The 13,018-nt window shown below is 33.5% G+C and overlaps 1 protein-coding gene across 1 annotated transcript in view; it reads left to right on the forward strand.

Moving 5' to 3' along the window:
- LOC129221044 (peroxidase-like) overlaps positions 1 to 12,618 on the forward strand; it is a 34,337-nt gene extending 21,719 nt beyond the window's left edge. Inside the window, exons 10-16 of the mRNA XM_054855480.1 lie at positions 1,552 to 1,749; positions 4,369 to 4,505; positions 5,646 to 5,810; positions 8,433 to 8,635; positions 9,596 to 9,765; positions 11,054 to 11,159; positions 12,487 to 12,618. Of these exons, the coding sequence (XP_054711455.1) occupies positions 1,552 to 1,749; positions 4,369 to 4,505; positions 5,646 to 5,810; positions 8,433 to 8,635; positions 9,596 to 9,765; positions 11,054 to 11,159; positions 12,487 to 12,550 (1,043 nt within the window). The 3' untranslated portion in view covers positions 12,551 to 12,618. The remainder of the gene's footprint in view (positions 1 to 1,551; positions 1,750 to 4,368; positions 4,506 to 5,645; positions 5,811 to 8,432; positions 8,636 to 9,595; positions 9,766 to 11,053; positions 11,160 to 12,486) is intronic.
- Positions 12,619 to 13,018: the final 400 nt, after the last annotated feature.

The raw sequence follows: 13,018 nt of genomic DNA on the forward strand, positions 1-13,018 counted from the left end.
TAAGTGGGTCATGAGCATTCAGATTTGAATTAGCAGTCAGATATGCTTGCATATTTTCAAAAGAAAAAGAAGTTTTTTCAAAATAATCATTAAAGCAATATTTTCAAGTTTCATGAATATTGTAATTTTAATCATTACGTATTAACGTTAAAAAAACTCGTAAAGATATAAATTAATAGGAAATAGGCTGCTACTGTCCAACCACGGATTCTATGGAATTTTCAAACGTCCAGATAAGACGAATCTATATGAGTGAGGGGGAAAAGTAAAAATTTGATGCCGTTATTCCGCTCATTTGAATGAGACTCTGCTTCTGCAAAAGCTGGCATCGCTAAAAAATAATAGATTCGTCCATTTCCGGCTGTAAAACGGATGTTTATCCTTCCATACAATCCGTGGTCAGACAGTAATTTGTGCCTTTATACGCTGTTTTACTTTCCTTTTCTTTTCGAGCACAAAGATGATGAATAAATCATTCTGTTTATTCAATTCTCGCCAAAAACAATGTTGATTAAATTTACCTTCCTAACCTGGTATTATCCTACACCAAAAATGTATAAATTCGAGTAACATGGCGCTCTCAAGCGCTGCACGCCTGGTAAAAGAAAATATTTGGCTACTGGTTATGTCAATTATTCATTTACTAGAAAATCGCCCGTCAAGGTATGACGAGTGAAAATTGCTTCTACTCTTCTACATTGGAAGGAGGAAATTGCTTGTTTGGGGATATTTTGATCGTTGAAATTTTAACCCTAACTCCAGTGGATGAACCGTAAACTCCAGTAGATAACGTTCATTGTTGGCTCTTTTTTTGATTCTTCATTCTCCTGAAATGACAGTCTCCAGTAAAACAGTTAAGTCACCGAATCGAGTTTAGCCCAGTCAAAATAAAGCCTTTCCCTGCATATCAAACAATGCCAAAAAATATAATCAAATTATCATGGCGTGGCGCGAGTTTCATCGTTGATAACGTCAGCGTTGCTCGATCATTCGCTATTATCCTCATATAAATAATAGCCAATGATCGAGTAAACCACGATTTTCAACAATGAAACTCGCTTCATGGTATGATCATTTAATATGTTATGGTAGCGTTTAACATGCAGGGAAAGGCTTTATTGTGACAAGGCTGAACTCGATCCGGTCACTTAACTGTTTTACTGGAGACTGTGTCATTTTCAAGGGAATGAAGAATCGAAAAAGTGGTTGAAAATTAACGCTATCCACTGAAGTGGAGAATTAATCCACTGGAGTTGGGGTTAAATTTTCAAATATCAAAATATCACCAAACAGGCAATTGCTTCGTTCAAATATAAAAGAGCAGAAGCAGTTTTCACCCATCATCGTAGTTTGACGGGCGACTTTCTAGTCGCCCGTCAAACTACGATGATGGGTGAAATATATATATATATATATATATATATATATATATATATATATATATGAGGATTGCCAAAAAAAATTAAAAAATCCATTTTCGTTGACTTTGTGTTACATTCACTAAAAATAAATGCACAGTTTTTTTGACTTGTGCTTTTTTTTTTCTGACAGGTGACATGAGAGTAAACGAACAAGTAGAACTGACAGCCATTCATGCCATTTTCATGCGAGAGCACAACCGAGTCGCTTTGCAGTTAGGGGCTTTGAATCCGCAATGGGATGATGAAAGATTGTTCCAAGAAGCCCGAAGGATAGTCATCGCCGAGCTGCAGCATCTGACGTACAACGAATTTTTACCTGCTCTATTAGGTAAAATACTTTTTGTTTATCTGTTCGTAAGTATGAGTTAATGTTAAAGCAGGGGTGCCCATCCCCCCCCCCCCCATCCCCAAGTTCAATGGCACAAATTCCGGCCCGAAATTTTTCCCAACGTTTTTTCCTTTATTTATTTTTTAGCTCTTTTTCATTCTGTTTTAAATCAAAATATTAATAATAATAATAATATTTTTTAAAAAATATTTCTTTATTTATTTTTTTAAATATTTTTTATTTATTTTTTTCAATATTTTTTATTTATTTATTTTTAATTATTATTATTATTATTTTATTTGAAAATTTCTGTGCTACGCCAATGACATACACACAAACTAAATAAATAATTGAAATCTATACATATATTAGAAAGAGAGAGGGCGGATTTTTTTGTTTATATGTTCGAGGTAATCTCTGGAACCACTGCACCTATTTGAAAAATTCTTTCACTATATGAAAGCTGCTTTCTTACTGAGTAACATAGGCTATAATTCGAAAAAAACGATGAATAGTTCTTTTTTTATTCCAATTTAGGCCCAAATTTCACGTAAATTGCCTATTATTGGCTATTAAAGGGGTGAAAAATTACTTGCACACATTAATACTATGTATCGTTGAAAAGGGTAGAATTTTCCGCGTTCTAAACAATTTATTTCAATGCTCTAACTTGATTACGGCGGGAGTAATTTGCGTTTTTAGTTCGAACTTTTTTTGACTTAGCTGAAATTTAGGCACTACTTTCTTCATTAAATCTATCAATGAAAAGTGAAGGAATTGTCCCACAGTTTTCTTTTTGACACCATTGGAAAAAGCGACATTTTTTACTCCAGATCTCTCTCGATCTTTGGTCGAAAAAATTAGCTTCCATCTTCAAAGGAAAAAAAGTTACAAGCGTTTTTAAATCAATTTCGAAATATGCCATTTTGATTCAAGTTCTCAACCATTTTATTTTCGCGTTTCCACGGTTACGCTTTTTGAATTCATTGTTTATTTCCTTATTTTGCATTTAATTTCTCAAACTTATTTTATTTCATGTTTTCATGGTTATGCTTTTAAAAACCATCTTCCGCATTTTAATTTCTTAAAAGTATTTTAATATCTGTCGTCATTGCTTGGAAGGATAATTTTGCATGGTGTTTTTTTTTTCCTTTTATTTAAGCCTGATTGTTGAATATATATCACTTGACGCAATTTTTATTCTCAAGGTAGAGCGGGCAAAGAACATTTATTATTGCTAAAGAAAAAACATCCGCTTCACTCGCAAAAGGGTTGGGTTCCGGTAGCGTGGTCGCTTGACGCATTAGGCGCTGAGCAGGGGTTCAGTTTCGGATTATTGTTTTAAGGCACCCGTAAATATAATTCATTGTTTTGGCGATTTGTTTTGAAAGAAAAGAAACTTTTGATTTGTTTTTATCCGAGTGAAATGTTCGACATTTTTTTTTCTGACGACGATTTTTGAATGTTCCACAGGATGTTTTTTTTTTTTTTTCGTTAGACGGATCGATTTTGATAGCGTGGTTGCTGGGCAAGTTTTGCGATAAACAATAGAGTTGCGGAATTTTTTTTACAATTCTAAAGAAACTTAAATAGTTTTTTTTTTTTTTTTTTTCAAGAGGTGTGTACGCATTTTATACAAAGAAAAATTATCATTTCACATTAGATGGGGAGGGGTGCCAATTTCTTTTATTCGACGGACTTCCAATAAATTTTTTGCACGGGCATCGCTGTGCGGGTACAGCTATTAAAATATAATCAGAATAAAACAAAATAAATATTTTAGATTAAAAATAAATCAATAAATAAATTTAAAAAAAAGTTTAAAAAAAAAATTAAAAATCCCCCAAAAAAATTTGATGGCACAACTTGCACCATTATCCCCCCCCCCCTTGGGAACCCCTGAGTTTAAGAAGCCTAGAATTTTGTACTGCAAAATTTAGTTCTTACGTGTAAAAGAAAGAGCTATTGTGAATTAGTCTTGTTTTTTAGTGTAAAACATACTCTTTTTAACAAGTTCTTAATAAAACCCTGTCAAAATTTTCTCAAACGTGTCTGGAGTATGAATCTCAGCAGGAGTTGAATTTTTCCCTCTCAGGTACATTAATTTATGTACACATTTTTTACACCAATTAGTGCTAAAGAGTGAAACTTATATGAAATGAAAAATAATGACTTCATTTTAAATGCGTTTAAACTTTTATTTTGTATTCTGCTATGTTTTGATATTCGATTTTAGTTCTATTACGTTTTCGACCTATTCTCACGGTACAGTGTGTACTTCAATCGAATTAAATTTGTTTTAGCCTCAGCAATTGTAAAAATAGCTGTGGTTTAATAACATTCATTTTGATGAAATAATCACATGAAAGATCAAAAAAATAATGTATCAAATAAATATTCAAAGGAGTAACGAAATTTCGTTTCGTTTAACGAAACGGTGCTTTGTTAGTGTCAGTTTAGTGTAATACGTATATTGGCGTGTATTATTAAGATAAACATAACAAAAAATTGTTCTTCTTTTCTTAATATGTCGGTTTAATTTAATTATTGTTGTTTACCAACTGACTTTTTTTCCAGTTGAGCGTTACAAAATGATTTTTCTTTTTTTTTTCTTCAAAGGTCAAGATGTTGTTCGAGAGCATGGCTTGGTGATTGACCCGAAACGAGGGTTCGAAGGTTACGATCCTGATACCGACCCAAGTATTTATAATGTCTTCGGTGGAGCCGCTTTTAGAGTTGGACACAGTCTCATTGAGGTACTAATAAAACGATTCACAATAACTTTTTTTTACTGTTTAGCTTTCTAAATATTATAGAAAAAGACATAAATAAACCAATTTAAATTACTTGTCAAATGAAAAAAAAATAATTTCCTTCCCGCAATCACATATTTTCTGATTTTGTACTAAAAGAATGAAGAGTATTTTATTCATTGGTGTGCAATCAAAACCAAAGTTCGCTTTTTGAGGCTGAATCCGTTAGAGGAAGCTGTTTCACAGGTCCGAATCTACGTACTCGCAGACCCCGCAATGAGGGGAAGGGGCATGCCACAAAAATGACCCGTGGCAATTAGTGGCATATAAATCCAGTAGGCAGTTGGGGAATTTCCTATTTTTTGCAGGGTGCCCAGAATTTATAGATCCGGACCTGCTGTAGCACTACATTTAATATCTTTGAAAGCAACATTTTTGAGACAACTGTTAAGTCTCAATTTAGATTTAGTCACGAAAAGTTGACATTTAAAAAATGTTTTCTCTCGAGAATTGATTTCTTTACATTTAAAATGATGCTATTTAACGTTAAGTAAAATTAACTTTAAGAAATAAAATTTTCGATCGGGATACTTATTTATTTAATTTATTTTATTGAAGGTTAACTGTAATTTTATCTATACTTTTCTGGACTGTTACTTTTCTTTTTTTACTTTTGTAATCTTTCAATTGAAAAAATGTAATTAAAATGCGGTTTATTACCTAAACTTAATCAAAGTGAGAGCATAGTATACGATATGTTATCTTACTTTCCACTTCAGACGCTGTGAAGAGACTTGTAACTTTTACACAAAATAATGAAATGTGAATAACTGTGCAATGTGCATATTTTACTAAAACTCTTTGAATTCAAAGTAGAAGAGCATAAAGAAATAGTCATCATGTAATAGCGTACTAGTTCTTTTCTGTTTTTGGAAATTACATTCAAAAATGTGAGAAGCCACTAGTTATGATAAATTCTAACTTTTAAATATTTCTGAAAATAGAGGATAACTTAACATCAATATACTTTGTCTTAGTTATGAAACAAGACAAGTTGATTCCTTTCATTTTTGATTAATCAAAAATCAGTATCTATTGGAAATGTTTATTAGGAATTGTTCAAGAAATCATTTCTGCTTTTAGGGCACGCTGGATCTCATTGGGCCTGGCTATTCAAAGGAGCGGCAAATTCCACTTCACACGGCTTTTCTAAATCCTCATGTATTCTACGAGAAAGGAATGGACTTGTTGCTTCGGGGGCTGGTGAGGGAAAAGGCTGCATCCGTTGATAGTTACATTACCGATGAGGTGAGTTGTTTACTATTTAGGCTCTCTCAGATCTAGTGGAAAACTTCTATCTAGTGGAATGTTTTAACCAATGGCCGAAATTCAATTGACTCATTCATTGGAAGGAACAGAATAATTCTACTTATATACTTAACTTTATAATACTTAACTTTATAATACTTAAACCACATCTGCAAATCCTTTTTAGAGTTTTTTAAATAAAAATTAATCTCAATCTAGCAGACTTATCCACATATTGAAGAATTATTTTTGATGTTGAAGATTAATGGAAAGTTTGCTCTATTTAACATTTTCACAAACATATCGAAAAAAGAAGATAAAAAAATTTAATAAAACCTAAAAGGTTTTATTTCATTTTTTGTATTTTTATACATAAAGGGCTACTTCTGTCCGGATGTCCGGGGTAAACTTCAAAACTACTGGACGGATTTTAACCGTTTTTTTCACCATAGGTAGCTACATTATCAGGGAGCAACTTAGGCTCTAATTTATTCCTAAAAAACTTAGTTTAAAAACGTCGTGATCGAAAACAGTAAATTTCATGTAACTTCCCCATGTTATGATTAAAGATTAAACCCATTAAGATAAATATATACCTTTGTGCTGAACAGTAAAGTAAGACAAAACAACGTTAGAAGAAGCACAAATTTGTAAATTACAGCAGACACGTGTTTCGGCGTTACAGGGAACGCCTTTTTCAATGCAAAAAATAATGAGCTTATGGATGAAAAGACATCCGACAAAAGCCAAGAGCAGATAAGCATGCAGCTTAAAAGATAAAAACAGCGGATTGGCCAAACACCAATGACAAAGTTATAAACCGATCAGGAACCAATAGGAATGCAAGCAAAGGCCAAGAGCTTTCTCTTAGGTACGAACCCAGAAAGAAAGAATTCAATTGGACAAAGATTAAGCCGAAGCTTAAACAAAAAGAAAAGAAATTGTCAGTAACCGTGAACGGCAAGAAAGGAAAAGCTGAATGGAAAACCATGAAATAAAATAAACAGAAACAAAAAATATTCGAAAAAAGGAAAAATAAAGAAATAGAAGAAAATTTGGGGGGTGGGGCGGTGTCAATCAAGACAAAAAGGTAAAAATAAACAAAGGAAGATCGATAAAAATGAATGGAAAAAAAAGGGGGGGGGATGAGGAAAGGACAGTATTAAAGATATGGGAGCCAAATGTTAGAAAAATATGGAACTGCACTAAGATCGTTAACTAAGTTAGAACTGTTCCTCAAAATATGAAAGGATTCCCAAAAGTCAAGATCTGATGAATTGGGGCATTTTTGGATAATCTGATCCATTCAGCTTTTCCTTTCTTGCGGTTCACGGTTACTGACAATTTCTTTTCTTTTTGTTTAAGCTTCGGCTTAATCTTTGTCCAATTGAATTCTTTCTTTCTGGGTTCGTACCTAAGAGAAAGCTCTTGGCCTTTGCTTGCATTCCTATTGGTTCCTGATCGGTTTATAACTTTGTTATTGGTGTTTGGCCAATCCGCTGTTTTTATCTTTTAAGCTGCATGCTTATCTGCTCTTGGCTTTTGTCGGATGTCTTTTCATCCATAAGCTCATTATTTTTTGCATTGAAAAAGGCGTTCCCTGTGACGCCGAAACACGTGTCTGCTGTAATTTACAAATTTGTGCTTCTTCTAACGTTGTTTTGTCTTACTTTATTAAACCCATTGTTTCGAAAATTCGTTGCCTTACAACTGCAATATTAAAAGTAATCATAATGAAAATTTTGAATCAAGGCTTCTCCGGAGCAAACATGAGTCTAAAGTCATTTAAACATTTGGAAACTACTTTTTGCACACGTAAGAAAACGTAGTAGAGAGCTTTTTTTTTTTTTTTTTTTTGTGTGTGTGTGTGTGTGTACTGTTTAACTAAATAAAGCGCACGGTTTTTTTAGTGATCTTTGTTTTTGTTAGATATATTTTGGAAATTCTTCAAATTTTTATATGCTTCAATTTGCGCTTTCGGTTCTAAATACTCGTTCGTTCTTTATACTTATTGCTGTTTTACTTTTATGAGTAAGGAAGAAGCTCAATTTTTAATCACGTCAAAGCGGTGTGTTTTGAGTTCTTTCAGTTAAAACTGAAAACAAAAGAAAGTAGCGATTGTTTCTCACAATTATTACTGACCCAGGCAACACCGGGTATTTTTGCTAGTTAATCATAAATAAAGAATACCTGTACTTATTAGATCATAAGTATAGGTATTCAATACTTATGATTACACATACTCGATCATAAGTATAGAATACCTATACTTATGATCTAATCGACATTTATTGAAGAGAAAAATTTTAGTCAAATTACGTAATTATTGGTGCATGGACTCATATTATGACTTGAAAACATTCAATCTGTCTTTCTTTATTTAAATTACAAAAAATAATTTTAGTCTTATATATATATTTCTTTTCCCTAGACTTGTGCGATAACATTAGCTTTCAGTCACTTACCAGCAGTAAAACTGATTTTAAACAGTTCACATTTGGCAGCACTCTCTTCTACATATTTTTAAAAGTACTGCTCTGTGCTCGAAAACAAGTTACTTCTAATTATTTCACTTCTTGCGTTCATATATTGTTTATAACTGAAACATCTTTTATGATTTAGGTTCGAAACCGATTGTTTCAACCGCGCAATGAAGATTACGGAATGGACCTTTCTGCCATTGGTATTCAAAGAGGTAGAGATCAAGGTCTTTCTGGTTATGCTAAATGGCGAAAATTCTGTGGCCTTCCTGAAGCTAACACCTGGGAAGATCTGTTTAAGTTTATGGATTCTACTCATGTGCAAAGGCTAAAAAGCGTGTACAAGTAAGTAAATGTGTTAAAAACGTTTTCAGTTTTAAGATTTCAGCAAACTATTCTAAGCTGGGATGAACTGCATTTAGCATTACAAAGTAAAAACGATTTAGAAACGTTCCTGGAAAATAATGGATAGCTGATGTGCCCAATTTCTGCCAGCAACATATCTTGCTAAAAACAGGAATGTTTCCGCTAAAAGTCAGTAACCTTCCTGAAATCATCCTAAAGTCTTTCTAAATAATATAGAAAATATCTCCGGTAAAAACCAGCTGTGTTTCCTGAACCTTTGGAGCAAGCTTAAGTAGGTTTTATGCAGTAGCTTGGCGCCAACCTGCTCCAAAAGCCTTATTGCTAGTAGGGCGAAAGCTAACAAAGAACTGCAAGTACAGTGAAACCTGTGTAAGTTGACCAATCGCGGTGCATTACTTTAATGATCAACTTAAACAGGTGGTCAACTTACAGAGGTTGATTTATATGATAAGGGCTAATTCAGGGCCTAAAAAAAGCGGTCAACTTAGACAGGTGGTCAACTTACAAAGGTGGTCAAATTCACAGGTTTTACTGTACCAAGCATCTACACTTACTTGAAAAGCTGAGGACTCTAGAGACTTATTCGCTATCATTGGGAGCTTGGGTAATCTGGATGTGTCGTAATCGCTCTTAAGCCAAGACACTTAATAAATAGGTTCAGTCAATTTTTAAACTGGTTGCTAAAAATATATTTTACCCAACAGCGAATAATCTGCATTCGTGCAACTTGGAGTAATTCAGGAAACATTTTGACAAAAATATTTAATTTTCACAGGAAATTGGTGAAAATCTGTAATCCCGAAACGTTCCATGGAAATTACCAGTAACGTTTCGGAGTATTTTTACCATGTATACTGGGGCCTATAAATAATTATATTTGGCTAAAAATTGGTAGCGGACAACAAATTCTATAATTAAAAACAATTTTGATTTTTATAGAACAGTTCAAGACATCGATCTTATTCCGGCATCACTATCCGAGAAACATCTGCCAGGGGCTTTAGTCGGTCCTGTTCACGCTTGCTTGATTGCCAGACAGTTCCACCGCACCAGATTTGGGGATCGCTTCTGGTTCGAAGTTAAAGGGCAGCCCGGATCATTTACTGCAGGTATGTACTGAGACCATTATTTTATCACCAGCATTGTAAAAACTGAGGTTATTCTAGATAAAATTTGAAACGCAATAGTATTTTTTTTTTTTATGTAGAAGCCGTTTAACAGAAGAATTAATTTTAATAAAGTGGTCGCCGCTTATATAAATCAAGTTTGTCCTAAGCAGTTTTGATTCCATAAGCGGCTGATTCAATATAAAGTGGCAAATTCAACAAACCTGGATTTTGTTCTGTTCTTGACGATTTGATTCATTAAAGCGGTTAATTCAACTAATCACTCATTCAATTAACCAGCGTCTACTGTATACCAGAAATATCACAAGATGACTATTATACAATGACTACAGTACGGCTGATTCAATAAAGAGGCACATTCAATAGACCTGGATTTTGTTCTGAACTTGACGATTTGATTCATTAAAATATAGTTGATTCAATTTACCACTGATTCAATTAACCGGCGTCCACTGTATCATAACCATCTCGTGATATTTCTGGTATACAGTGGACGCCGGTTTATTGGATCAGTGGTTACTTGAATCAACCGCTTTAACGAATCAAATCGTAAAGAACAGAGCAAATTCCAAGTCTATTGAATTTGCGGTTGTATTGAATCAGCCGCTTTATGGAATCAAAACTGCTTAGATCAAACTTGATTCCTATAAGTGGCGACCACTGAACTGATGCCTATATCGTCTATTATTGAAATCATCTTTGTGTTTGAACGAAATAAGTGTTTGAATGAATATGTTCTCGAAACGAGAATAAATAACTAAGACATGTGTCACAATACAAATTAGCGTCAACACTAGAAATACTAGTTTTACAATAAATGTATCTCATAGCGATTTCCTATAAACCTAAAAATCACAAAAACTTTTACGAGGCATTAGTTCAACCTTCAAACAAATATTTTAAATTAACTTATTTTTCTTCCTTTTAAAATAAGACGCTAAATTAAAAAATAGTTTCTGCATTGAATTTGTGTCCCTTGCTTCCTTATGCTTCCTGTTACTTATTCTTATGAAATTTTCATTGAATAGTTTCCTCATATTTGTTGTTCGTATTTAAAAATATTTTAAATAACCCTCCTGCAAACATTTTTCAAACACGAACGTTGAACTACTGCTTAAAAATGTTCAGAAACAAAAATCTTTCTTAGTTGATATTCCTTAACATTTGAACTTTGAAACATTGTATGAAAAGAAAAAAAAAAAAAAAAAAAAACTAGTTGGGTTGTTTTCCTTGTTGACAATACCTGAAATATTTATTTTTTCTTTTCAAGATCAACTCGGGGAGATCTACAAATCAAGTATGGCTCGATTACTCTGTGACAACGCAGACAAACTACAAGAAATTCAGAGATGGGCCCTCAGAACGATTTCTGAAGAGTAAGTAGCAATAAATGGCATTTTATACATAAAGCTAGACTAGAGTCTCGTTAATTGGATCAAACTGGAACCAGTGTTGCTTACATTACCGAAAATCCAGATTTAACTAAAAAATTGCTGATTTTGAATTAAAAATATATTTATATCTAATTCTTTTGGGTACATATATATCGTCGTCTCAGAGCAACAGTAAGTTATCTAATCCCAGAAATAACCACTAAGATGTCTTACGGTTGGTCTGAGGCGACGATTTGCTTTTTGAACATTCTTAACACAAATAAGAACCGATTTTTTCAAAATATGTATGTAAAGGAACATATATGCATTTTGTATAATTAACTTTGGATTTGAGTTAAACGTTCTACTAATGTATTAATCACTATGCAAATCATAAATCAAGGACCAAAACGCTCAAATTCTGCAATTAGAACGAGTCGAGCGAGCAACCCGATTCGCAACTCCAATAAACTATAGGGGGCGCTGCAGCCACTGTCTAATGGTGGATGAAAAAGGTAAACAAACAAATGCCGTAACTTATAACTTGCTTTGACGCTTAGTGAATGGCAGTAATTTTTCACCGTGTTTGTGGGAAGTTTTCTTTTATATTCTTCTGAAATTACATTACACCATCAACTGTCTGAAGAATGTAATTTACCCAAAAGAAAACACGTGGAATGGAATGTTTTACCTTTTTCTTTAGTATTGTTAATCACCGCAAAGTAGCGTATTCGAGCTCTGCAATTGAGCATTATCTTACGTCACGGGTTAACTTCAATATCGTTTTCGACTGAGTCACGAGACGAATTTGACATCAAATTGGCCAATCGGATTAAATTTCGCCCACGTGACTGAACGAAAACGACAAAGAGGAAGAAGTCCAACCGGTACGAGCTTGGCCTTGAATGTAATGAAATAACAATGAGATTAAAAAGAATAATTATAATTAATGCGTTCTCTAAATTCTTTTCACCTCTTTGATTCAACTGTTTTTCCAAAACTTGTGCAAAAAGCAGACATGTGACCCAAACAGGATGAAAAATACTGAAATTGCTTGGCTGTGTGAACTAACACAACACTGTTAGTATATTTTACTACAACTGAAAGTTCTCCCAACTATTTTTGTGTCAACAAAGTAGAATATTTTAACTGGATTCATGAAATTAACTGGAACATGTTGAATTTAACTTCGAATGGTCCTTCCTTTATTATACGTCCAGTATTTTGCTCTCCCAAAAAATACTGATTTCAGTAAAAATACTGGAAATTCACATGTGTGAAAAAGCATTCCCACCTTCATCTAGTTTCTAAACAAAAATTTATTTTTCAGGAACCCGGTATTCAGCTGCACTGACATTCCCTTCGTAGATTTGAACAAGTGGAAGGAATCTTAAGACAAACGGTACCTGTTGAAGAAATTATCATTGTGTTCACCTCGCCAAGAGTTGAGATGATTAGGTACATTACAAATACGCATGTACCTTCCATTCCTAATAACATTGTGTTCAAAACGTGATCTACACAGTGCTATGAATACCTTGAAGCACATTAGTCACTTTACATCATCTAGTTTATACGTGATATTAGTTTTTAGTGTCTTTTTTTTTCTTTTCAATTTTGAACTTTTTAAATTTATTACATCGAAAAACACATGTTCTTAGAACGGTTACCCCCAGTGATGTTTGCATCAATTTTTCTGAGGGTATACTACCAGTAATCCATTCTGCGCAATATACGATCATACACATAATATGTCTAAAACATGTTTGAGAGTATATGGCGTAAATGGAGTATACCCTATGGGAACACCCCTGGCTACCTCCCCCCCTGTTTCACTGACACTAAAATTTCGTTTCCCCTCA

Source organism: Uloborus diversus, chromosome 4 (genome assembly GCF_026930045.1).
Source record: "Uloborus diversus isolate 005 chromosome 4, Udiv.v.3.1, whole genome shotgun sequence".
Classification (NCBI taxonomy): domain Eukaryota; kingdom Metazoa; phylum Arthropoda; class Arachnida; order Araneae; family Uloboridae; genus Uloborus; species Uloborus diversus.